At 44.7% G+C, this 27,626-nt stretch overlaps 1 protein-coding gene across 3 annotated transcripts in view; it reads left to right on the top strand.

Moving 5' to 3' along the window:
* The window catches only part of TLN2 (talin 2), a 412,810-nt gene that overhangs the window by 251,848 nt on the left and 133,336 nt on the right, over positions 1-27,626 (top strand). For all 3 annotated transcript variants that reach the window (XM_037054035.1, XM_037054036.1, XM_037054037.1), the window contains 11 exons: positions 7,587-7,742; positions 11,032-11,133; positions 11,857-11,933; positions 14,466-14,646; positions 15,504-15,617; positions 17,926-18,034; positions 18,791-18,999; positions 19,584-19,682; positions 23,193-23,360; positions 24,553-24,847; positions 27,369-27,535. In XM_037054035.1, coding sequence (XP_036909930.1) covers positions 7,587-7,742; positions 11,032-11,133; positions 11,857-11,933; positions 14,466-14,646; positions 15,504-15,617; positions 17,926-18,034; positions 18,791-18,999; positions 19,584-19,682; positions 23,193-23,360; positions 24,553-24,847; positions 27,369-27,535 — 1,677 coding nt within the window. The remainder of the gene's footprint in view (positions 1-7,586; positions 7,743-11,031; positions 11,134-11,856; positions 11,934-14,465; positions 14,647-15,503; positions 15,618-17,925; positions 18,035-18,790; positions 19,000-19,583; positions 19,683-23,192; positions 23,361-24,552; positions 24,848-27,368; positions 27,536-27,626) is intronic.

Below are 27,626 nucleotides of genomic sequence, written 5' to 3' on the forward strand. Positions count from 1 at the left end.
TTTTTTAAAATGTAAGCTTTACTTAGGAAATGATGGAACAAAATTATTTATTGCTATGATTGTTTATCATGTAACATGATACCAAAATCATTTTCTAACCATTTACTTTAAAGTAATTATAGATTCAGAGGAAGTTGTGAAAGTAATACAAAGAATCAAAAAATGTAATATGACAAGTGTGTGTGAGTGTGTGGAAGTTGGAGCCTTAATACGCTGCTGGTGGCCCCTTTAAAGATAGTTTGGATGTTCTTCAAACAATTAAACATGGAGATAACATACGACCCAGAAATTCCACTGGTTGAGAGTGTATAGGTGTGTGTATCTCCATGAGAATTCAAGGCATATGTCTTCAGAAAAATTGTACATGAGTATTTATATCAGTATTTGGCTCATAGGTGGAAACAACCCAAATGTTTACCAGCTGATGAGTGGATAAACAAAGTGTTTTACCTATAAAGTACAATATTATTTCAGCCATAAAAAGAAATAAAATGTACTGATACATGCCACAGCATGGGTGAACTTTGTAAACATTATGCTAAGTGAAAGAAGCTCATCATGCAATACTTTATATTGTACGATTCCATTGATCTGAATGTCCTGAATATGCAAATCTACAGAAACAGAAAGTAGATTAATGGTCGCTCAGGAGTTGGGTGGAGGTGGAGCGGGATAGGAAGTACAAGATTTTTTTCAAGGTGAAAGTTTCTTTCAAGGTTCTAACGTTGACTTGTGATAGTTGCACATAACTGTAAATATACCAGAATCTATTGAATCACACACTTCAGTGGGGTGCATTTTATGGTATGGGAATTTTATCTCAAAAGTGTCAAAAATACAGAAGTCCCCTGTACCTTCCTTTCACCAGGTTTCCTCTGATGGTAATTACAGTACAGTATCACCATTAGGAAATTACATTTGTGCCACCTACAGACTGTACTCAGATGTCCTATTTTACATGCACTCATTTGTATGTGTGTTCTGTGCAGTTTTATCACACATGTAACACATGTAGATTCATGTAACCACCGCCATAGCTAAATACAGAACTCTATTCCATCACCGCAAGGACCCCTCATGCTACCCAGTGATGGTCATACACGCCGGCCCTTTCCTGGTCTTCCCCACCTTCTACTCCCTCCCCCTGGTCCTTAACCCTTGGCAGCGTCTAATCTGTTGTCCGTCTCAATTTTATTTCAAAAAGATTGTACAAATGGAATCATACAATATGTAACATTTTGAGGCTGACTTTGTCATTTATTGTAATCCCCTTGGGATCTATCCAAGTTGTAATGTATATCGATTGTCTCTCTTATTTTATTGTTGAATGGCGTTCCATGGTATGGATATACCACAGTTTAACTATTCATCATGGAGAAACAGTTGGGTCATCCCAATTTTTGACTATTCTGAATAAAGCTGCAGTGGATGTTTGCATTCAGGTTGTTGTATGAATTAAGTGTTCATTCCTTTGAGTTAGTGCCCAGGAATGCAGTTGCCGGACCATGTGTTAAGAACATACTCAGCTCTATAAAAACTGCCAAACTGTTCTCCACAGTGACTGTACCATTTTACATTCTTACCAGCAATGTGCAAGTAATCCAGTTCTTCCTCTCAAGCACTTGGTGGAATTTTTTTTTTTTGCCATTGTAGTAGGTGTTTAATGATATCTAAGGGTGGTTTCAATTTGCATTTTTCTAATGGCTAACGATTTTGAACATCTCATGTGTTTATTTGCCATCTGCATATCCTATTTAATGAAATGTCTTTTCATATTTTTTGCCAATTTTCTGATTCAATTTTTTACTGTTTAGTTTTTGAAGTTCTTTATATATTCTAGGTCCAAGTCCTTTGTTAGATGTGGTTTGCAAATATTTTCTTCTTCCTTTTTTTTTTTTTGCTGTGTTTTCAACCTCTTAACAGGTCTTTCACAGAGCAAATAGTCTTAATTTTGATGAAGAGTATTTTATCATTTTTTTCTTTCTATGGCTGTTGCTTATTGTTATGTCTAAGAACTCTGTCTAGCTCTGGGCTCCAAAGATTTTTCTTCTGTGTGTCCTTCTAAATGGTTTATAATTTTACATTTCTCTTTTGGGCCTGTGCTTTCTTTTGAGTTTGTCTTGTATATGGTGTAAAGTTCAGGTCAAGGTTCCCTCTGGCCCGTGGGTGTCCCGTTACTCCAGCACTGTTCATTGAAAGGCCTGTTCCTCCTCCATTTGATTGCTTTTGTATCATTGTCAAAATCTGGGGGAACACATGTGGGTCTATTTTGGGGTTCTTTATTCTGTTCAAGACACATTCTTGATCGATGTGTCTATTTCCTGGTGACATCACACTGTTTTTTTTATCAATTTGGCTATATAGTAAGCCTTATCATCAAGTTCAGTGATTCTCTTTACTTTTTTCTTCATTTTCAAAATTGTCTTAGCGATTTCTAGATGCTTTCCCTTTCCACATACCTGTCAAAATACCCTTGTTTGTATTCACAAAAAAGTTCTCTAGGATTTTAATAGGAATTGCTTTAGGTTTATAAATCAATTTGGGGAGAATTGATACCTTTATTATGTTGAGTTTTTCAATCCATGAACGTGGTACTAAGTTGTCTTTGATTTTTTTTGTCAGTGTTTTATAATTTTCAGCCTACTGATTTCCGTACATGTCATAACAACATGCACAGTCATTTTAATTTTTGGATTTTAAAATTCAGTAGATCAAGTAAATCAACAAGACATATGGCAACAACGTAAATAAAAACCCTAAGTGTGTGTATGTGTGTATAAGTCACTACAGCCATTTAGAATATATGACATCAAGAGACCGTGTGTAGAATAACACGCACACACACAAATTGTATGCCAAAGGGTGTGGTTCAGTGGTTAAGTGCCACCCTGCAAATCGAAGGGTCACTTCTCCGAGTCCCAGTCAGGGCACATGCCTGGATTTCTGGTCAGGTCCTCAGCAGGAGAGACATGAGAGGCAACCACACATTGATGTTTCTCTCCCTCTCTTCCCCTCTCTAAAAAATAAGTAAATAAAATCATTTTAAAAATAAAGGCTTAAGCAATAACAGATTTCTCATGTCCCCAACCTGAACACTGAGTTGTGAAGGAGGTACATTGCATAATTTGGGAACAAAAGTGAGTGATCCCAGCTTATCATTGACTACTTTTATTGGCTCCAATTAGACATTTTAAATTAATTGATGAAATAATTTGCAATGCATTTAAATACTGATATTTACCCCAAACAGCATGGTTCAGAGAATTAGTTTGATATATTTATAGATACTGTCATCATGTTTTCTCCAAAATCTATGTAGATTTTGTGCTAATATTGAGTGTTGCTCTTTGTTGTTCTAACAGAAAGAGCTCAAGTATTGAAATCAGGAAGATTGGCCTATAATCCAAGCTGGCAACACACACCTATGTGAGAAATAGCAAATAGAAGTGCCTGTGACCTTGAAAGACATACCTGACTTCCTAAACCTCAGTTTCTTGATCTGAAAAATGGTAGCTATAATGAAGATTAAGTGAACTAAGATTAGTGTGTGTAAACAAGTGTAGTACCTGGAATGTGGGGATGTTTGATGAATTTTGTTAGCCCAGACCCTTCACTCTTTCCACATCCCCCTAATCCCTGGCCCTGAATCCTGCCAGCTTTTCATTGGCTTTCAGTGTCCACCATGCAGAGCAGCGGTTGACAGACCTTTTCAGCAAAGGGCCAAGTAGAAACTGTGTTAGGCTCCGCCAGCCGTACCCCTCAGCACCACCCTGTAGTGCGACAGCAGCCGGAGGTGGTATTTAAATGAGTGAGCACGGTTCCATTGCTGTAAAATGTTATTCATGGACTCTGTAATTTAAATTTCATATGATTGTCATGTCACAAAATCTTCCTTTTTTGATTTTTTTCAACCATTTAAAAATAGAAACTTTACTCTTAGCTTACAGGCAATAAAAACATAGGCAAAAAGCTGGATTTAACACAGGCCGTAGTGCGCTGACTCAGGTACAGAGAATGTCTGTAAGCCTATAATGAGCCCACAGAAAACAGCGTAATGTAGCGGTGTTCTCAGTGGGCATGGGCATGTACTTGAGAAGATAGGCCTGGGTTTGGGTTCTGCCTTTGTCACTTTGCTCACCTATAAAACTGTGGCTTTTTATGAGGTTTAAATGAGATAATATAGAAAAGGGAGCTGTTGATATACGGTCTCAATAAATGGGAGCCATAAATGTCTATGGGTCTCCTCTTTCATTGACTTCTTTTGCTCTGTATTGTGATCTAATCAAAACCTCTAAGTGATGGGAAAGCAGTTCCCGCGACCTGCAAAGGATCCTGTTTCATTCCACAAAATCCTTGTGTAAACCATTTCACTTCCAAATTTTCTTTGAATTTGCCTGCAATCACAACCAGAGCCTTGAGGGGAGGTGCCCGAGGAACCATTCCCCTTCTCCCCTGAAATGCAAAAGCATCACAGAGGGTCTTCAGAGCATTTCAGAATCACAAGTTAAGTCTAAATATATTGCCAATTGTTTTTAGGGAGAGCAATGGCTAACAGACAGGGTCTTTAACACCCAGTTTTGCTCTTAAGCAGCCATCTCTTTCTTTCATGCCTCAGAAAATCCTGGTGGTACAGCAAAGCACGCAGGCCAGCGCTTTGGCAGGAGGCCAGTGTAGAGCTGTGGTGAGCACAGCGGGCCAGGGGCTCCGGCGGCATTGAAGTTGGGGCCCAGAACCACAGCATGCCAAAGCACTTGTCTCTCTCTCTCTCACCCCCACCCCCGCCCTGCATTCTAAATCTCAGAGGTAAGGCACACCACTCCCCACACCTGTGAGAAGAGCCCCTGGCAGAGCAGGCTTGATCACAGCCAGCCCCTGGGGCTGAACCCACAGCAGTGGTTGAGATGTGCTTGAAAGAGGAGGGGTGTGCCGTATTGATGGATGCTGCTTCTCCTTGTAGAGTGCATGCATTCTCCTGCCTTGAAGTTAGGCAAGCTCCAGACATCTTCAAAGCAAAACCGACCTAACAAGTATTTATTACCTGGAGAGACAAGCTGCTGTGTGGCAGGCAGAATCACAGCTGCAGTCTCTGTGTGTCTGTGCATGAAATACAGGTCTCCCAGAGGTAAAAAGACGCTGGTCTGTGTGGTTGAAGGTTGGAAAGGAGAGATATGGAGTGGTTTTGAGATGTGAGATACAGGGAGAACAGGGAGCCTTATTGCCTGGGGACCCTCTCCAAACAGGCAGGCTTGGCCGCTGAGGGCAGAAGGCAGGTCTTCACTAGCATAGCACAGAGTGGAGTCATTCACTGTTTGAACTTTCTCCAGCAATGTGCATTTTTTTTTGTTGGTAGGCACTGAAATAATTTTGTCTATTGATGGTGTTCTTGCTGATGAGTTATGGTCTCTTCTGAAATTTTTACCCAGTTGTGACATTGTGATGGAATGCCCACTGTGAGTCGTTAGCTTGTTCACTGTGGCTTCTGACCTCAGCCAGAGCGGTCTCCACGAGACCTGCGTTCCCTCAGCCCGAAGCCCCTGACCGGAGAGGCGCTGGTGGGCACGGAGAAAGGCAGACACTGCAAACCACATCTAATCTCTGATCCCCTTTCTGGTCTCAGCAACTGGGCTGGTGTCAACCCTGTGTTACTGAACCAGCTGCCTAGGGCCTCTCCACCCAAGTCCCTGTGTGGCTCCTGAAGCCAAAGTAGACTAACTGGCGGGAAAAATGTCACCACCTGCACTGATTTCACCTCTTGTGCAACCAGCCTCTCTTCACAAAGGTTCTTCTCCGTTTTCATAGGGATTGGGAGGGACTTAGAATGCCGTTTGTCCTTCCCCAGGCACCCCCGCAGGCTCCTGAGGCTGTTACCTCCTCCTCCTGGGGGGAAGCTGGGGGGTGTGCTGCGGCCTTCATCATCTGACAGGGTTTATGGACTGCCCATGGGGGCTGCTCAGGGGTACAGTTCGCTTTTTCCTAGTTGTTTCCACCGGAAGAGGTCCACTGTGGTAGACAGTCCGCTTTTCAAATCAGAGGCGTTTCTGAGCTCAGAATTGTGTTCTAATCATGGCTTTACCACCCACTCCTATGGCGAGTGGCTGGTCCCTTCATTTCAAAACAGGGATGATGAGGATGAGGATGAGGATGAGGATGCCGCCGCCGCCGCTGCCAACGTTTAGGGGGTGCTTTGAAAATTTATGGAAAATGTTTATTAGCATATAGCACACTGCTACCCTGTTTCGAGTGCTTGTCCCCTTGTGCTCACACCCACTTACACACACACACACACACACACACACACACACATCCCTTGTGTGTGCTGGTTTGAGTGTGAACTCCTTGCAGGATCGTGGTGGAGGCATTGCGAGGCTTCAGCAAATATTACCAGAAAAGTTTGGTATTTTTCCCTGACAACAAAAGATGTGTCTTAAGTGGGATTGGGGAATAAGGAAAAGCACAAGAAAATCATACGAATCACTTAAGATGATCATCGCCACCGTTTTGTCACACGATGACACTTTATTTTTTGTTATCTTTTAATAATTAAAATTTATGCTTCAATTTTATTTCCTTTGGATTGTGCTATAAAACTGTTTTGTCTTTACAATATATTGCCATGATTTCAGTTGTTCCCTTATGACGTGATTTTTAATAGTTGTACAGTATCTGTTATTTGTAAGTATCCTAATTTGTCAAATCCCCTATTATTGAAAATGTGGTTATTTCTAGTTTTTCAATATGATGAACTCTAGCTGCTCCTTGCAGCATGATCTTCACACCCATTTATAACTTGTTTCTGAATAAGTGTCTAAAATCAAGATGTGTCAAAACATTTCTGAAGTTTTGGATCATTACTGACACATTTTCTTCCATAAAGGCTTTACCACTTTAAATTCCCATCAGGAGCCGTTCTCCTTTACACCATCTTCAGTTCTGAGTATTAATTTTTCTAAAAAGCTGCCACTTTATATGTACAAAAATTTATCCAATTGCTTATTAATACTTATTGTCTAGTTATTACTTTAACAGTTCCAATTTATGTTTTTTGCTAATTATTGTCATTGATGTATGATAATCTTTCACATACATAGCATTTGAAATTTTTTATCTTTGTATTTGGTGTAAATATTTATTCCCCAGCTATTTGCTTTTTCATTTTGTTTATGGTGAGGTCTCTTTTTCGCCTCTCATTTTGTAGATTTATTGAAGTTCATATATTTTGTACTTAAAGCTGTTAATCTTTTCCTTTACAGTATTTTTTTTATTTTGGTGTTTGTGCTAAAAAGTCGTTTCTCACCCAGTAATGACAAAAATATTTATCTGTATGTTTCTCCTAAATTATGAACCTGTCTTGAATTTGTTCGGGTGTGAGTGATAGAAAGGAATTCATTATTCTCTTGATTACTCTTTCTTAAGGAATTATTAAAACTAATAATCATAAAGGTTTTTAAGAGTCAGTAGTCCTGCCTATTTTGAAGCACAGTGTGCATAACTTGACCACAGGTAAAACACTGCAGAATCACTGATTATTTGGCAAAGTCCGATGTGTTCAGAGGAAGAGCACTGACCCTTGGTGTCCCCTGTTGCAGGAAAAGATGAAGGGCAAGAACAAGCTGGTGCCCCGCCTGCTGGGGATTACCAAGGACTCGGTGATGCGCGTGGATGAGAAGACCAAGGAAGTGCTGCAGGAGTGGCCGCTCACCACGGTCAAGCGCTGGGCAGCCTCGCCCAAGAGCTTCACGTTGGTAGGGACCAGCAGAGGGCAACAAGGGGGCCCACAAGGCCTTGGGCGATATTGTGGGCAGGCCCACTGGGTTTCTCTGGCCTTAGTGAGCAGTGTGGAGAGGGACAGATGGGGGAAGACCACAGGGCAGGGGTGGGCACTGGTCTAGAGCTCATGGAGATGTGCAAAAGCCGGGTCTCCTCGGCCACCCCTTCCTCTCTGGTGGTGCCAAGACTGGCCAAGCTCCTTAACTGGAAAGAGCCATTCACAGGATTATTCTCAGCCTTCTATGTTCCTGACGCCATCCCTAGGACACCTGGAAAGGAAGCTCTCTAAAGCTCCAAGGCCCACACAAAGGCCCCCTCTTTGTCTCTAGTTTTAGAAGTTCCTGGGAACTGTGACATCTTGTTGAGGCGTGTTTTCCCACCAGCCTAGAAAGAGAGCTTGCTGTGTAGTGGAAGTAATGTAGACTTCGGGCTAGTATTCACAACCAGCTTGTCATTTCCGAGCTCTATGACCTTGCTCAACTGACCTGTTCTCTCTGAGCCTTAATTTTCTCAGCTGTAAAACGGGGAGAGTGAACCCTATTTCACAAAGTTGCTGTAATCAAGTGAGATGACAATGGTAGAATGCTCAATGTGAAATACATGAACTGTGTGAATAAAGCGTGTTTGTTTTAGGCTTTCAGATCTCTGAACTCCTCCTCCCAACCTCAATATTTGCTCTTAGCAGGGTTACTGTGTAGCCTTAACTAACAGTCACACTCACATGTGAGAATTAACAGGGCAAGTACGAGTTACACTTACATGTGAGAATTACTAGGGCAAGTTGAGCAATAAGACAAAGTTTTTAAAAAATCATTAAAATTTGCCAGCTTCTTCATGCCTCCTGAGGTGTACTATTCTCCAGCTGTATGGAACACCCTTAGTATCATCAGCTGGCATTGAGGCAAGGACCTCATAACAGGGCATCAGAAAAAAGGGTGTAAGGGGGTGACTGTGGAGTAATTGTTACCATATTTGATCATCAGTTGATAGACTCATGCCAGTTGGAAGAAATCTCCAGAAAATGTACTTTCTTTCCTTCTACTCAGTAACAGCTGAATGTACATGGCCCTTAAAAATGACTGTTCACACTCAGAACTGTGTTCTCATTTGTCATTGTAGGAAATGAAATAGAAAAATCAAGACATTAATATAAACATGTTATTTAGAAATACAGCAAGTCCTCAAGTAACGTCATTTGATTATAACATGGAGAAGGTGCTGTAGGAACTTAACTCTCATTTACATCAATCAGCCTTTGGCAAAACTTGTTTCATTACACACTGTTTTCCATAAAGTCGCAGAACCTGTGGATGGGGGTAAGCCAGGGCTTACATTAGAAGACACTGCTTAAGAGGGTTGGAAGGAGTCACCTAGGTGTGTTGGGGGGGATAGAAAGCGAAGGCGGGAATGTGTAGGGTAGGAGACAGCTATGTTTTATTATATAACTTATTAATATTGGTCTTTTTAAACTAGGTTCAAGTAAGTACTGCATTGTTACAAACAAAAATTTACCTAAAAATAAGGAACAGTTATGAATCTCTGTAATTACCTCAAGCAAAAAAAAAAAAGCACTGAATTATCATTATTTTTATTAAAGTAAAATAGTGAATTTAGGCTTCTAACATGTAATATTTTCTTCTTCCTATTCCTAGCCTTAATTTCATTTCCAAATATTTGGAGACTTTCCTGTTGTCCGTTATTGATTTGTACTCTGGTTGTATTACATTCAAAGAACATACTATATGTGACTTTGCTTTGTAGTGTTTTCAGGTTGGTTTGTATCCCAGGATGTGGTCATTCCTGGAGAATGCTCTCTGGGTGATTGAGAAGAACGTGAATCCTGCTGCTGAGCGAAGTGTTTACAAATGTGCCTCAGATCCTGCAGTTCGTGGCGGTGGTCTAGTCCTCTGTGTCCTTGTTATTTTCTGTCTCGTTATTCTATCAATTTCCAGCGGCAGTTCTGGGATTCTGATGACGATGTGGGTGTCAGATCTTTTGTTATCTTCCCAGAGAGTCCTGAAGCTCTGTGTCTTTTGCCTAGTTTCTCTCTATTCTGATTGACTAAATTCAAGTTTGCTGAGTCCGTCCTCTCTCACCTCCACTCTACTATTTAGTCTGTCCTGTGAATTTTTTATTTTGGTTATTGCCCTTTTTCAGTTCTATAATTTTTACCTAGTTCTTTTTAATGATGTATTGTTTCTTTTTGGAAACTTTCTAATTTTTTTTACTTGTTTTGGGAGAATTTCTAACTGATAGTTGAAATGTTTTTTATCATTGCTACTTTAAAACCCCTATCAGATAATTCCAGTATCTGATTCATCTCAGTATTGGCATCGATTGACTATCTTTGCTTATTCATATTGTAGTTGTCCCAGTTCTTAACATAAATAGTGATTTTTGTTTGTATCCTAGATATTTTGGTTATACATTAGGAGACCTTTGATCTTAGGTAAATGTTGATTTACCAGTCACCTTATTTAGAGTTAGTGTGCAGTGTTCTAGCCTGCCGCTGTGGGCTTTAGTTGCAATGACAGTTCATTTTCTGAACCCTTGCCCTGCTATCCTGGACCATTTGATTCTTTCAACACTGCTGAGATTCTTGCTCAGACTTTGATGCTGCTGTCTATGAGGGAAGAAAGCGCTTCTGTGGGCCGCCTGTTATTGCTTGGTGACCTTTCACGGGGGACACAGAAGCCACTGGGCTTGCTTGAGTCTTGTTCCGCCATGGGTGGAGGGCAGGGAGACTTACGGTGGCCACTGCTGCAAAAAGATCAGGGCCCCTCGCCTGCTTGGGCTGTGGAGCAGGGGCTGGGATGGCTGGGCTTAACTGCTCTGTAGCTGCCAGTGAACACCAGCCCAGACTGTGGAGCTGGGCTGGGACTCCCAGCTGGGCTTCCTCCCCTCTGGTCCTTTGGCCAGAGCGAATGGACTTGTCAAAAACCGCTTGTTTGAGGCTCCAAGTGTCGGGCCTATCAAACATTAGGGGACCAAACATTGTGGGTAAAGGGATACAAAACAAATCCCAGGAACTCACCAGATGTGGTTTCTCAAGTCCTAAGGTCCCCTAGCTAGTTCACTTTTTTAGTTTTCAGAACCCTTTTAACATTGTTGGTTAGATAAGTGTGTTTAGGGTGTTTAGTTGTACTTAGAGGGGAAGAGCAGGGACATGTGAGTCTATGCTATCCTGAACCTGAGCCTCCTCACCTTTAAAACTGATGTATTTGATGTAGTTATATTTCTTCTAATACTGTTTTCCCCCTCCAGGATTTTGGGGAGTATCAGGAAAGTTACTATTCAGTACAAACCACGGAGGGAGAGCAAATATCCCAGCTGATTGCAGGCTACATTGATATCATTCTCAAAAAGGTATTTCATACTGATGCAGATGGGAAAAGCAAGGCTTCTTTATTACGATTCAGTTTAGATGATGTAGCTACTAGGTGGGGAGGGTTTATCTGAAGTACTTGGTACTTTCATTTAATCTTTGATGTTGAGATTGTTTCAGTGGGTGGTCTTTGACCACAACATCCTATGACAATTTCTGATTTTGCTGCAGCTCGTTTGTATCACTGACTGCTAGGTAATTAGCAATAGTGCCTCTGTTAGCTAATGAATGAACCTAAGTAACTCCTCGGCATCTTCCTCTCCAGGTAGTTATGTACACTTTCTAGCCTCTGTAGAAACCCAGATCGAGAGCCTGAAGATGTTCTTTGTGTTTTTCATGTTAGCATTTTGTTTCCCCAAATATAATAGGGTTACATACCATAGCAGTATGCAGACAAATTTTCTAGAGCTTCTACATACAGCCCATTGAAAGAACCATGTTCTACTAGAATGCTAATATTTGCATCTTGCTTTCAACTGTATAAAATTAGGTTTGTGCAATAATATTAAATGCAGAAGACATTATATTTCTCTATATATTAAGTGTATTTCTTTTTATTGTTAAGATTGCTTTTATCACCCATAACTTACTAAGTTTCCAGTCTAAGGAACTGGATGTGCACCTCAACGTTTTTGAGTGTGTCACACCTTTTAAATGGTTCTTGTGTAAAGAACTTCTGATTCTGTATCCTGTTTTACCTCCAGAAACAAAGTAAAGATCGATTTGGACTAGAGGGTGATGAGGAGTCAACTATGTTAGAAGAGTCTGTCTCCCCCAAAAAGTGAGTATTGTGAAGAGCACCGGAGAGCTGCCTTCCCACTGCCTGGCAGGGCCCCTCCTGCTGGTCCAGGGCCTGTTGCTCCCAAGTGCCTCACCTGGGGGAGATGACAGTGGCTGATGGGGATGAGTCTTGCTTCGTGCGTTGTGGTTCCAGACCATCAGCATTCGTGTTAAGGGTGTCTGGGAAGATGGGGGTTAAAGATTTAAAGGAAACACTGAATAAGGTGTCTTTAACTCCAGCATTAGAGACAGTGAACATTCATGAGTCCTATTCTGCATTTCTGATAGAAATCTCATAAACAGCATCATTTTCATCAGAGGGCTGGAGAGTGAGCTTTTGTTTGATTCTGTCCCTCTGTGGGGAATGATCCAGCCAGGTGGCAGTTGCTGTTTATGGACCTCTTGCCACATGCTGCACTTGACACACGTGCTGTGATGCTGCAGAGGGGAGTGGTGAAGAACGTGGACTTGGGAGCCAGACTGTGGGTTCAAATCTGGGGGCTGGTTTTTAATTTGTGGTCTTGTGGACATGGTGAAATTTTTTCTGCCCCGCCCCCGCCGATTTCATCCATACAAAGGGAATAATGATAATATCTCCTTGTAAGCTTTATTTTGATGATTGACTTACTAACGAAGCACATAAAACCATGCCTGGCACAGAATAAATGTTGTCATCATCATCATCGTCATTTTAAATTCAAAACTATCTCAATTTTGCCCCATTTTATAAATGAGAAAACAGGTTTTTTAAAATTAGGTAACATGCAGTAAGTGACACTTGGCTGGAAACCGGAGCAACCGGCCCCTTTGTGTTAAATAGAGCATTGCAATAGCTTTTTTGTCTTTGCTTCACTGTGTGTGTCCCCCATGGTGTCTCTATTTTGTCCCGACAACACCCTACGGAAGAGGTACCCAGAAGTTATCGTCTGAAATCCATAGATGAGCCTGGAGCTCACGAAAGTCCATGGAGATGCATTCACGCAGCAGAGCCAGGACTCGGGTTCAGTCTTGTGATATTTCCTATCGTGCGCTGCCTGCCGGGAGAGTCCAGAAAGCCCAGCACTTGAACTTGTGTAGTCGTACTAACTATTTCTCTGACACTGCCATCCTGCACCTCCTTCTCACAAGTTGCTTCATAATCACCTCTCAAAGGCGTTGTTACATTTGTCCTATTAGCACACAGGTTGGAACCAAACTTGATGTATTTGCTCCCGCTGGTAAAACACCTTGAGCTCTTAGAGTTATTAATGACCATTAGATGAAAATTAGTAAGCTAGTGCTTCCTGATGGGGTGAGGCATTCACCTCAGAGGACCCTGTTGCACTTGTACTTGACCTAGGAAGAACTAAGTAAGTATCTGGGCCCAGACTGCTGGGACTCCTCCCCCCCTGCCTGGGGCCACCATGGCCCCCTCCCACTGCAGCCCCTCCCACTGCCTATGGGATCAGATGGGGTCTGATCAAGGCAGACAGGAAGAGGGGTCCAGGGTGGCTCCCTCACTGGACCTTCCATGTCTCCCTGTACTAGACATTGGTGAGCTCTCAGCCTGCAGATCACCTTCTCAGAAGCCAGAGACCCACCCTCCCTGGGTCACTCCCTCCATAGCCGTTGATGTTTCTCCATGGATGCCTGTCGCTTGGTGTGCTGGCACGGCTCCCTCGCTTTGCTCTGGACAATGGGGAGTGATCCGTGATGGCTCGAATACCCTGGGCCAGAGGCCCCTGCCCACAAATGCAGGTGTCATCAACCCTGCCCCCCCCCCCCCCGACACACACGGGTGCACAGACACCCCCATGGGTTGTCCACCAGGCAACTGAGGCAGATACGCCATCCTCAGACTCTTAACTACATATGAAGGCCTTTGCACTTACCATTCATTTGAACAAAATATTAAGAAGTAAAAATAATCGACGTGTAATTTTTTTTACCAGATGCCCTAGGAGTCTTCCCAGACTTGAAATCATCGGAAGGGAAGCTCAGTCTGTCCCATCATCAGGCTCCAAAGGTGTTTGAACATCCTCCATGGTCAATGGCATTGGACCTGTGGTGGGGGATCTAAGCTGAAGGAGATTTTCTTCATTTCCGTACTTCTCCCTTCAAACTAGGGATAAACGATCTGTGTCCCCAGTGCCTAAAATAGAACCTAGCACGCAGTAGATGGTGTTTGTTGAATGAATGCTATTTCAAGAGGATTTGCTGAATAGGTCAGTGTATCCAAACTCACTTATGCCTGGAACATCCACGTTATCAGACTACTTGTGATTTTTTTCCAATGGATTGCATATATACCATGAACCTACTAAATACATTGGAAGTGGTTATTTATATTACTCTTTGAAATCCATCATCTCAGGGTTCTTCTTCTGTGGAGCGAGTTAGTCTGCTTCTGCGTTCACAATTCTGTGTATACGTGCCTCTTCTGTGTTGGCCTGCGCAGCATGGCGCGGCAAACATCCACGACACCGGTGGTGTCTTTCACGCTGTTCCACATGTGCAGCCCCCTCACAGCAACTGAATTGCCTGTCCCCTGCAGGTCCACCATCTTGCAGCAGCAGTTCAACCGGACCGGGAAGGTGGAGCACGGCTCGGTGGCGCTGCCGGCCGTGATGCGCTCGGGCTCCAGCGGGCCCGAGACCTTCAACGTTGGCAGCATGCCCTCGCCACAACAGCAGGTCCTGGTGGGGCAGATGCACCGAGGCCACATGCCCCCACTGGTGAGGCTTCCCAGGCACTCGCCCCACACACCAGTGTGCCACCTGGTGTGCAGGGAAGGACACCAGCGGGCAGATAGGTCGTGTGTCATCTACACTCCCGCTCGTTCCTGTCTGGGTCACAGCTCCTCCGCTGTGTGGTCCTGACGCCTAACTCAGCAGGTTTTCTTTTAATTGGGTGGCTCTGGTAGTTCCCGTCTAGGATCACAATTGTCCCCTGGGGCTGGAAGAGAAACAATGACCTCTCCACGTGCCTGGTGACTCAGAGGTTGAAACTGGTTTCACTGAGGTTGAAACAGGCTTCCCTGCCTTAGTAGCATTAAGCTGCTGATTAGCCCAGATATCCCTCGGAGAGTCTTAGAAATAGACCGGGTCTGTAGTGAGCCACAGTTTCCCCTGAGTGGGTCATGGGTTCCTTCCACTGGGACCGTCAACCTTCTACAGTGTCTCGGGTCTGCTCCAGGATCCTGTGCTATTGGGTGAGAACTGTTTGAAAGCTGAAGAGCCTGAAATTTCAGATGTAATTTGACTCTGAAGAAGCACATTGGCCGTAGGTTTAGGTGGAATCCTTACTCATTTACCAAGGAGAGTTCTGGTGTAACCCTCGTTTCCCATGCCTGAGGCCCTTGGTCCTCAGTGCTCAAGGACTGGCTCCCCTTGGCCCTCCTGCAGGGACTCTTTCGGAGCCTCCTTTCCAGCTAATTAAGTTCTCCTGTGGGAGGTGGTTCAGGCACTTGCTGAGCGGTTCCTGGGCCACTTTGTCTCCAGCCAGAGTTCACTGTCACCTGGTTTTGTGTAGAGGGCTGTGTCTGTGCTGGGAGCTGGGAGCGTGACCACCTTGTGTCCATCTGTCCTTGCAGACCTCAGCCCAGCAGGCCCTCATGGGGACCATCAACACGAGCATGCACGCCGTCCAGCAGGCCCAGGATGACCTCAGCGAGCTTGACTCACTGCCACCTCTTGGCCAGGATATGGTAAATATTGTTCATGTTTATTTTTAAATCCTTACCTGAGGATATATTCATTGATTCCAGAGAGAGAAAAACATCAGTCTGTTGCCTATTACATGTGCCTATTACATGTTGCCTATTACAATGTGGACCGAACCATGACCTAGATATGTGCCCTGACCGGGGATCGAACCCTTGACCTTTCAGTTTATGAGACAACCCACCAGCCAACTGACCCATGCCAGCCAGGGCAAATAATGTTCATGGCTTTCATTTAATGCCTCTGCCCTGGCAGAAAACAGAGTTATGCACTCTGTGTGTATTCAGCCAGGTGAATCTCTATCTTCAGCTAGGTGAAGTGGAAACCCATGTCTTTTCCAAGGTAATGAGTTGTCTCAAGGTTGTACATCCCACAGGAGGAGAGAATCATAGGGTGCTGCTGGCTGTCAGCAGTCCCTGGGAAGGACTAACAACCTGGACCTTAGAGTCACATCATGTGGTCTCGAATCCCAGCTCCACTGCTCAGCGGCTATGTGAATCTGGGCAGCTGCTCAAAGCTTCCGTTTTGTCCTCCACAAGTAGTGTGGTCATGAGGACTCAATGATCTAATCACGTGCAGAGTTCTTGGCACAGTACCTAACACCTGTGAGAGCTCAACATGCATTAGCTGTTTTTGTTATTACTAGTGGTTCTCAAACTCTAGCCTGCATTGCAGTCACCTGGGGGGCTTGTTAAACCACAGATCACTGGGCGCCTCCCCCAGTTTTTCTGACTCAGTTGGTCTGGGGTGGGGCCTGAGAATTTGCATTCCCAGCAAGTGCCCTGGTAATGTTGCTGCACCTTTCTGGGGGCCACCAAGGGTGGGGCATTTAGCTACCTTCCTGTAGCTGCTGCTGTGTGAAATCATGTAGCCTCCTGCTATGCAAATCTTGGTCCAGCACTGGCAGCACCTAGGATTCTATGAGTGCGGAATCTTAGGCCTCACCCCAAACTTCTGAATCTGAATCTACGTTTTGGGGAAGTTCCCCGCTATATCATGTACACATTCAAGTTTGTGAAGCGCTGGCTGGCATTGTTGTTCTCAACCCTACTTTGTACATTAAAATCACCTGACAAGCTTTAAGGCCCAAGCCTAAGTCTCTAGCCAGACAAGTCTGTGTTGTGGGGGTAGACCTGGGTATCAGGGTGGCCCCACGTCCCCAGGTGATTCTAAAGGGCAGCCAGGGTTGAAAGCCATTGTTTTCGGGACTGACAGGGCCATCACTGGGGCCAGAACCAAGACACGATTGGTAGTTCACCTTGTCCAGCCAGGATGAGCTGCCTCCAAGTCCGCCCTGAACACCATGTTGTTCGTTTGTGAACTTGCTTACGTGTAGGCACTGCTGTCCTCAGTGCTGTTTCTCCCAAGGACCCGAAATCATGAAACATTTTGCTCTGAGGAACTTTGGAGTTAAGCACATGGCAGACTCCCAAGTTCAGCACAATTGTAAGAGAGCTTTAATATATTTGGATTTAACATTCCTGCTTCACCAATTTTCAAAGAATTAGTGTACAAAAAATGTTATTAGTGCTAGACAGATCCTGAACCTAGATTCATATTTTTGGAATGTTTTAGGGAGCAGATCAGCACCTTCTATTCCCACAGGGTTGCTCTTACCGAAGTTAATGGTCACTTGTTGGCCAACTCCTGAGAGCTGGGTAGGTTGTTAAAGACCACTGAATCCCTCCATGACAAGAAATGCCAGGTACAAGACCTGGATGTAATTTGCCCAAGGTCCTATCACATGTGAGTGGTAGAGCTGGATGTAGAACAGGGGTCTTGACCCACCCTTCCCCCAAAATCCTACCAGGAAAGGTGCCACATCCCCAAAGCATTCATGTGGAAAACAAAAGAAAATCCCCATGCTGAAAAAAAAAAAAAACATTCATGAGCTGAAACCCCTGAAGTCTAAACCTGTTCCCTAAAAGACAAGTTGAAAACTAGCAACAGTCGTTGGTGCTAACATGCAGTATTATCATGAGACATCAGATATTCTCGTGTTTTTTTTTATTGAATTTACCCGAATAAAGACACATAGGATTTTCCTAAGATCTTAAAAGTAAAAAAGAAAAAAAGTAACCAGTGTAAGAAGCAATGAGAATTTATATGCCATTTATTTAGCCTCAGCGAATGAGCAAGTGTAGACATCGTTTAAGATGACTGAAGGGCCCCCTTGGTGCTGGCCCTGGCGGAGCAGAGCCAAAACGCTGGTCTCATTTTATGGCACGACTTCTCTGGTTTCCTGGGTAATTGTCTGCAGTGATTGTGTCATGCACTTGTCTGGTTTCGCAGGCGTCCAGGGTATGGGTTCAGAATAAAGTCGACGAATCCAAACACGAAATCCACTCTCAAGTGGATGCCATCACAGCTGGAACAGCTTCAGTTGTCAACCTCACTGCCGGTAAGGCCTGGAGGGGTTGGTGTGTGGTGGCTTTATTTATTAAAAAAAAAAAAAGCAAGTTCTCTGATTGAGACAGATTTTCATGCTATGAGACAACAGTCTATTTTTAGGCACCCTAAGTGCTTCAGGCATTTTCTCCCACTGACCCAGGAGAAATGTGGGGAACATCTCATTCCTTTGTGTCTGTGTCATGTATCATCATTAAAGAGCACTTGTGCAGCTCTTCTCATTGTTCGTCAGTGTGCTGGACGTACCTCAAAGTTTGCTGAGGTCAGTTTCTCCCTTCTGGGGGTGTCCAGTCCGAGTGACGAGACCCGTTGTGTGTGCTGCCTTCTGGCCCCATCCAGCGCTGGTCCCTCATGGCGCAGCGCGACTTCCCACCCCACACTGTCAAGTGAGGGCCAGGAAATACCTTGGCTTCACTGTGCAGCATTACGTGTTTCAGGAGCAGGGTTGACCCCCTGCCAAGTTGCTGACAGCAGTGGAATGGAAAATGCAGTGAGATGCTCAGCCTTCCTTTAGGAGTTTTAAAGGTGCCTGTGCTCAGTAGTTCAGGGTGAAAGGTCCCTGTGGAGAGCAGTGCCTTGGAGACGGGGAGCCGTGCCTCTCAGAGGGCACACGTGGTGCTTCGTGTCTGCCTCCTGCAGAGTGATGGGTGATGAGCTGCTGCATGGTGGCCACTCACCTCCTGCTGGCCTGGGCTCTCCGCGCTCTCCACCACCCTCCTCTGATGGAGATGGTCCTTCTCTGTGCCAGGTGACCCTGCAGACACAGACTACACCGCTGTGGGATGTGCAATCACCACCATTTCTTCCAACCTGACGGAGATGTCCAAGGGTGTGAAGCTTTTGGCGGCCCTCATGGACGATGAGGTGGGCAGTGGGGAGGACTTGCTCCGAGCTGCCAGGACCCTCGCTGGAGCCGTGTCGGACTTGCTGAAAGCTGTGCAGCCTACTTCTGGAGAGGTGAGCTCTTGGGGCCAGGCATCACTCAGGTTCTGATGAGACAGATGCAGCCTTTGGGTATCATGGATGGGGCTCTTGCTTCCTGAGCCATTCTATCCATCCTGATGGGGGCATGTTGTCACCACACTGCAAGGTCTCCAGATTTCGAAGCAGGTGCAGAATCTATGGTTCAACATTAAGGACTGATTGAACTCTTAGTAGGAAGCCTCCCTTATCCTTCCCCTGTCCCCAAGATACTTGATGAGATACAACCTCAGAAATGAACAGATATGACAAATACACGTTTAATGGGGATACAAGTTTTGCATCCTAAATTCCATGAAGTGAGAATCAACTTTCTACCATCTGAATGAGACTCCTTAGTAGAACATTTCCAGTCTGTCCACCTATTGCTGGTTTGTGAGCCATCAGGCATTTCCTTGCATAGATTTCACCAGGACGCTTATGTCTCCCTGTCTGGCAGGGAGTCGGAGATTGGTGCAGGAGGAGCCAGTCCGCAGGGTTCCGGTCCCTGCACTGCGTGCCTGTTGGCACTGCGGGGGAGTGCGTTTTCTTTCCATCCAATGTGTGTTCTTTGTTCGTAGCCCCGACAGACGGTTCTGACTGCTGCTGGAAGCATTGGACAGGCCAGCGGGGATCTTCTGAGACAGATCGGAGAGAATGAGACTGATGAGCGATTCCAAGTAAGATATTTGCCACCCATTATCTTGGAAAGGAGCCTAAGGGATGGTCTAGACCCAAACAACAAAATGCAAAGTAAAACTAAATCTTCCTTGTGCTGTCAGGAATAAGATTGAGGTGGATTATCTTGTGGGTGAGGTCTGTGTGTGTTCATTTAAACATTTTTTTAATCCAGAAACTCATCTCCCATATAGTCATCATTGCAAAGCACTTATTTAACTGTTCTCACTGGTCAGCATGCTAGACGTTCTTTAAGCACAAAAGTGAAGGGAATAATGTCATGAATTCCCTTGTAGCTACCACCCAACCTCTACAGTTACCAACTTGTGGCCAATCTTGTTTTACCTATTTGATTCAGTTTTTACTTGTACCACGGTAGAGTCCTCCTGTAAGAGCGAAAACGTGGCCTCTTGCACACTGCACTCACACACCCCCTAGACTTTCCCTCCTATTCAGAGGCGAGTCTACCGTCTGTGCCATCTGTCTGTGTCATCCAAAACCACAAGTGTGGTGAAGAAATAATTCTTTTTGTCACTCTTCTTTTTCAATACCAAGGACATGTGCTGTTTGTCCCCTGGTGAACAGCTGTGGCCACCGAATGTAGCTGGTTAGAAAAACTGCCAGGTCAGACATGGTCTCAATTTGTCTGCCTCTGCCGCCAGCCACCACAGATGAGGTGCCGAGGCCCGCCGTCGGGAGCTTCGGCCCGAGACGAGCTGCTCGTTTCACGTATTTGGGAGCAGAGGCCCTTCATTCCTCTTTCTCTTCCTCTTGTCTTAATGTTGCAAGTTATATATCAATAATTTTAATTAAATTGTTTTAGTTCGAGCCCAGGTCCTCTGGAAAATGCCCTTCTCCATATTCTACATCAAGGTCAATGTCTGGAAATTCTGTGGAATCCATACTATAAGGATCATTCAGCTTTACTCTTGCATTTAAGTTTCTTGCTCCATGGGTGGCAATTTTGCACATCATTTTATTTAGAACCACCCAATGACCTCACAATGGCTGAAATACCTGAAACATCACCTTCGTCCACGTTTGTTTTTGTTTCTCCTCTCCTTCCACTTACCCACAGCACTGGAGCCATGGGACTCATTCGTGTCCTGCAGGGTAGTAACCCCGCAGTGCCTGAACGCCCATGTCATGATGGAGGGTGAGACTCGTAACCCAGTCTTCCTGGAATATGTCCCACCAAACCCAAGCTAGTCCAGACTTCTCCTTAGATCCTAAAAAGCCCTTTGCTTTTTGTATTAGAGAAGATAATTCTTCGTAAGGAGATAGTTACATAGGAACTGTTGGCTAACTGGGCTTGATTATCTTGAAGTGGTCAACTTGCTTTCTGCAAAAATAGTGCTTTCCCTAAAGTGTTTGGGAAGGTCAAGAAGAAAGACACAATTCTCATGCATCCTTATGTTTTTGAAGATGGCCTTTTTTTTCCTTCAACAGATTGTTTTCATCACATATAAATGCAGACTGCTTCCTCATGTTTGTTTCTGGTCAGGTGTGCTAGGGCAGCAGATTCAGGTTCAGGGTCTGGCCCTGTGGAGGCTTTGTACCAGGAGAGGCCTGACTTGAATGTTTCTGTTTCTGTACGGTCTCTAGGTAAACACCAGTTTGGTAAGGTGATCCTGCCCCTCCGCAGTTAGGAGTAGCCCTTGGCCTGCGCATCCTGGATTTCTTACTCTCTATTTTTCAGATTCTTTAGATCCTATCTCAGAGCTTGTCTTTGGGTCCTCAATGTACTGCATGTTCCCAGACTTAACAAAGATTTATTTTACATGGGCTACATAATAGTGGTCTTGTTGAAAAGTTTGACAGAGGCCTTGTCAGCAGCTATCACAGTAGTATCGCATTCTTTTTCTAACTGTATTTTTTTGGACAAAATTAATAGGAAGAATAGGATTTCTATAACTGAGCCGAACAAAGCCCTTTAGAACAATCATGAGTCTACATGGCCGAATCTTGGTGCCCGCGTGCAAAGGTGGATTTATATCAAGTGAAGGAATACTGGTACCCTTTGGAAAGTTATCTTCCTGAATCTTCTTAATAATATGTGACATTCAAGTTGTGTTTCCACTGAACATTGAACTAGGTGTCCAAGAACTGTAACTTTGCAGGCCATGTTGGGAGCAATTTCTGAAAGTCCTGTGGCAGACAAGAGCCAGTCACACCAGAGGCATCTTCAACTTCTGGTGCCATAGGCTTTGGCTTTTCCCTGGGCTCCAGCAAACATCAGAGACCTAAAAGAGATAGACCGAACTGTTCCTTTAAGAACGCTTGGCTTTGTCTATTTTACAATCCACTTCCTTGATGGTTTCTCATCTGCCAGGATAGCGTGTAGCCTGTGCTCTACATGCTCTACACTGCACCAGCTGACCAGACTTCCCAGTCTCTCTTCTCCTAAGAAATCCTGTTGTAAAGACTCTGTGGGTGCCCTCTGTGTTCAGAATCAAAACTGCTTTTCATTATCATCTGATGAATTAATAAAAACCTCTGACCACATTTCCTCTGGGGGAAAGTCTTCACATGTTTGTCCAAAATAAAAATGACTTATATGTTTGCGATATGTTTGGGAAGGCATTTCCAAACCAGATAAATTACTTTCAACATTCAAAGCAAAGAAGTAAATTAAGTGTAACAGTGGTTATTCTTCAGGGCACACAGACGGGTGACAAAGCTGCTGGGCGAAACCAAGGGGTTTTTCATCCTTCAGGCAGAATGCCTTTTTATTGAGTTGAGGCACAAACTGATCTTTAAAGGCCCAAAGATGCAAGGGCATCTTCAGTGGGGTCACAGCCTGTAGCTGCGTAGCTTGCAGGCAGTTTATTTATGTGGGCTTCCTCCCCACTTTTCATAATAATTTAATCCCTGTGCGGGAGGCAGAAGAGCCTACATTCGGAGCATTCCTGGGCTCTGTGTTGTCTGTGTGTGTCCAACGTTGCCCTCTGGAGGCAAACATGTGGCTGGATTTGTGGCGATCACTTGGACCCTTGTGCAAAGTAGAAATCCAAAAAATAAATGTTCAAGTTAGAGGGCCCTCATGACTTGGAGGCCATGTGTATTCTATTTTTTCTGCAGCACAGGATTAAATTTCCAGCAGCACATAGTGTACGCAGCATCTGGCTGCATTTTCAGCATCTTCTGATCCACCGCGTGGACCTCATTCCAGAGACATGGCTCTCGGTGTTGGGCAAGGGTGTGAATGTTAACAGTGGTTAAAATAAAAACCGTTCCTCAAAGTAACCTATTTTAGATTTAAACCTGCGCTACTTAATGAATGTATAGGAGAACATGTTATTAGGATGAACGTCTCCTTCCTTAATTAACTCTAAAGATAAGTTGACATTTCAGAAGAATACATGGAAAAATATGTTCTGAAGTACCGAAGGAAGAAGGTCAAATGGAATTCTAATAAAATTGTTAAGTGGACACTACATTTCATTTTTCTGAAGGGTCGTTAGGAAGAAAAATGAGTGAGTTGGGTTTTTTTTTTAATTTCTTTTTCTTAGGATGTTTTAATGAGTTTGGCCAAGGCTGTTGCCAACGCTGCTGCCATGCTGGTACTGAAGGCAAAGAATGTGGCCCAAGTGGCCGAAGACACGGTCCTACAGAACAGGGTGATCGCTGCCGCCACGCAGTGTGCCCTCTCCACCTCCCAGCTTGTGGCCTGTGCCAAGGTAAGCCAGCTGGCACCCCCAGCCCTTTCTACAAAGTGTCACATGCCCTCATCTGCCTCCAGTCATTGAGGGAAGATGAGCAAAATTCACTAAAATTGTCTGAGACTAAGAGTTTGCTCCAGGTGTCTTCTTTAGGAGATGTGATGGGGTTTTTACATAAACTGCCCAACTCTGCTTTGATCATTGGTCTTTGCTCGAGTCCTCCAGCAATGGCACTTTCCTGGGTCTGATCGCCGTCTCTACGTGCAAATTGCCGTGTCTCCCGTTTGGACTTGGCAGTGTGCCTTCTTTACACCAGCCCACACAGGTGTCTCGTGCCTGCCGTACAGCATTAGAAATGGGCTCAGAAGTCACTGCAAAGTGCAGGGGGCCCTTGCTCCTCAGCGCAGTGTTAGAACGAGGGCCGTGAGGATTTGGATCCTCTGCATCAGTTAGAATGTGCACGCTCTGTGTGCTTAACCCCATTAAGCGCCATCACCCTGTTTACGGAAGAGGAGACTGAGGACCTTAGCTGTTACTACACAGAAGTAGTAAGTGGCAAAACCGAGCTTTTTTAACTCAGGCCTGACTTCAGTTACCTTTTCTACTCTACACGTTTGTCTTCACTGAGATGAAGCATCAAAAGATGAGAGTCATCCACTTCTCAGCCAATGACATCACACATAGCACAGCTCTGCGACCTGGCTTTTCCTGTGTGCTGGGGGGGGTTGCAGCATCAGCTGGAAGTGTCCCTGATGGCCTCCCTCCTGCTTTTCCTTGTTCGGCCCTCTCGTTTCCACGGCTACTGACAGAATGGCCCATGCTGTAAAAGCACCATGAAGCAGAATGCCAGATGTCTCCAGAAAAAGAAATACAGTTCTTTCAGCTGTCTTGCTATCTTACCTCAGAAGACTCAGTTCAGAGGTTCCTTAAAGGAGGAGGCATAATTGGTAAATACTGAAAATCTCTGTCAAAGTAGTCAGCGGTCAGGTTGTTATTTCACCAAGATAAAAATTAGCAGGCATCTAAATTCACAAAGGCAAAGTGAAGCCGTGAAATAGGAGAAAGCACAGGGATGGCTTAGTTTAATTCCTGGTCTGATAATTAGAGAACCGAGGCCCAGAGCAGGAAGGGACACGGTGGAAATGCTCGTGGACACTGGGGACTGAGAACTGACCCGCAGTGCCCCAGACCCACCCTTGTCTTGCTTCAGGTGGTGAGCCCCACCATCAGCTCCCCCGTGTGCCAGGAGCAGCTGATTGAAGCCGGGAAGCTCGTGGACCGCTCGGTTGAGAACTGCGTCCGCGCCTGCCAGGCGGCCACCGATGACAGCGAGCTCCTGAAGCAGGTCAGCGCAGCAGCCAGTGTGGTCAGCCAGGCCCTGCACGACCTCCTGCAGCACGTGCGACAGTTTGCCAGCCGCGGTGAGCCCATCGGCCGCTACGACCAGGCCACCGACACCATCATGTGTGTCACCGAGAGCATCTTTAGCTCCATGGGAGATGCTGGTGAGCCACTGGGCCGGGGGCGGGCGGGGTCAGTTTGGGTTCCCTGGTAGTGCTGGTGGTTGCTGGGGAGCTTGGCGAGGGCAAGTTCTTGTTTTCCTTGGTCAGAGACCTCTTCTCTGAGGTTGGGAGAAAGGTGGAAGATTCCTTCTGGCCCCACCCATAGGGGTACATAAAGATTTGCAGTTAAGCAACGTGGTTTTTTTAAATTTTTTAGATTCACAGCAAATCTTTTTTGTTCTAAGAACGTCCGTGTTGCACATGGTATGGGAAGTCAGCACAGCCACAGGCGGAGGCAAGAATCAGTCTTGCTAGAACTTTACTGTACTCACAGGTCTCAGAGAGGGAGTCACCACATACCACACAAGGTCACAGGGGAAGTGTCAGGTGTTGGTCACGCAGAAGCCGACAGGATTGAGGGGGGAATTTGGGTGAAGACCTTCATGGGGGTTTCCGTGGGGAAGGCAGTGCAAGGCCGGGTGATTAGCTAGTGTGAGTAATTCCAGCAGGCACCACGTTGGAGGGGCTGACCCTGGTGGCCTGCTACTTGGCTCTGGGTGATTGAGGCCGAGGAATATTGCCTCCTGGCCATTTACAGGGGTCTGGCTCAGGATTGCTTTGTATTGCAAAGGCATGCTCCTGGCTGGGCCCTTTGCTATCTCTAAGAACTGGCCAGCCCAAGAGGAGCAGTTTCTCTCCATCTAGAAAGGTATTTCTTCAGATGTCAAACATCAGCATAAACAGAAAATTTAAAAATATATAGAACAAAGCACTTTTGCAATCTACTGTATTAGTTCGAAACTAAGTCTCCTCAGACTTAGCCCATCACTATCCTCTGTAAATCCTCAGAATTGACCACTTACCAATTCATTTCCATCTGTCCAGAAATTTTCAGTCTTCCTAGAGTCATATATATGTGCATGTATAATACCTTTTTTCTTTTTAGTATTTTTAATTACTTTGGGGAGTATATGTAGGGTAAATTCCTCTTAGTGAAATTACTGGGTCAATTACTAAGTGCATTTATTATTTTATTTTTTTTAAGATTTTATTTATTTTTTGAGAGAGGGAGAAAGAGAAGGAAACATCAATGTGTGGTTGCCTCTCATGTGGCCCCCCACTGGGGACCTGGCCTACAACCCAGGCCTGTGCCCTGACTGAGAATCCAACCTGTGACCTTTTGGTTCGCACGCTGCTGGCACCCAAGCCACTGAGCCTCACCAGCTGTGGTAAATGTGTTTACTAAGGACCCACAGTTTTTAACTCTGCCAGTAGTTTGTAAGGGGTCTGTTTTCCTACTTCTGCATTAATGTAGATCAATATTTCATAACAAGTGTTTTTTTAGAGAAAATTCCCTTGTGCTTCTCTGTATTCTTCTTAAATTATTTTAGAAGATAGCAATGCTCCACATATTTAGAATTCGAGAGAGTTGTTTGTTTTTTTAATGAACTTTTTGTTTTGGAATACTCTTAGATTTCTAGAGAAGTTGCAGAGGTAATACAGAGGTCTCATCTACCCTTCCCAGTTTCCCACATTTTCAGCATCTTCCTAACCTGTAGCGCATGCGTCAGAATTGGGAGTTTGGCACCGGCATATCTCTGTTGACTCAGCTACAGACATTATTTGGATTTCACCAGTTTTTCCCATAGTGATGTCTTCTTATTATTGTTCCAGGATGCATCCAAGATACCTTGAATGCAGCACATTTTTATTTTCCTGAAAGCTTTTTTTTATGTTTAATGTTACAGTACCTCAGCATTCTTCTCAAAAGACCTTTGACAGGGGAAGAGACCCTTCACCATTCAATAGTTTTATTTTTAATGTTGACTCTGTATATCCCTCCCACTTCCAAAAAGGAGTCCAAGTGGGTTTCAATAAAATCAAAGAATTACTAATAGCAAGATCAAAACCAGGTTTGGGAAGGAAGGGTTTGCCAAGGGAAAATGAATCAGGAAAGCTGGGCCAAGGCAAATCTCAGCCTTTGTGCGTGAAACTGGTGTCTGTGTTTCCTGGTAGCGAGAGCCAAACGACAGACTTGGGTTGTGCGGCGTTACTTACCTGGTGTTAAGTAGCATGCACATAAATTCAAAATCTGAAAATGGTTTCTGTGCACGTGACTCCAGTAATTCATTATAGGGCCTTTCGTGTAAGCAGTTCTTGACATGAGGTAAGTAATATTTTCCATATACGTATGTACTGTATGTCAGTGCACATAATAAATGCACATAGTTTTGTCTCCTGCCTTCTCTTTATCAAGAGCTCCTTTTTGGTTGCTTATGGCATGTTTATTTCTCAAAATTAAAGATTGAACTTGGCTGTGTTTGGGGCATATGGCCCCGTAGCCACCAGGACTGTTTTTGACTCTGGGTCTAAATCGGCTGTAACCCTTAAGAATAGAGCATGGGACTTACTTCTCTCCATCCCTCTTACCAGCAGAATAGAGACAAGATTGCTGACTCCTGAGGTTTTACCCCAAGCTTTAGAAAGCAGACAAACAGCCCACATCCTCACTCCCACCCTCTAGGTGAAATGGTGCGCCAGGCCCGGGTCCTGGCCCAGGCCACCTCGGACCTCGTCAATGCCATGAGGTCCGATGCAGAGGCTGAAATCGACATGGAGAACTCCAAGAAGCTCCTGGCCGCAGCAAAGCTCTTGGCCGACTCCACCGCTCGCATGGTGGAGGCAGCGAAGGTATGTTCCGTCGGGTTTGTTCAAACTGACAGGTGAGCATTACTAAAAGTTAGGATTTAGAAGTTATCTTCAAGATAGAGAGTGGTCAGGC

This window comes from Sturnira hondurensis, unplaced genomic scaffold (assembly GCF_014824575.4).
Source record: "Sturnira hondurensis isolate 20B ecotype Veracruz unplaced genomic scaffold, ASM1482457v3 Scaffold0008196, whole genome shotgun sequence".
Taxonomy (NCBI): domain Eukaryota; kingdom Metazoa; phylum Chordata; class Mammalia; order Chiroptera; family Phyllostomidae; genus Sturnira; species Sturnira hondurensis.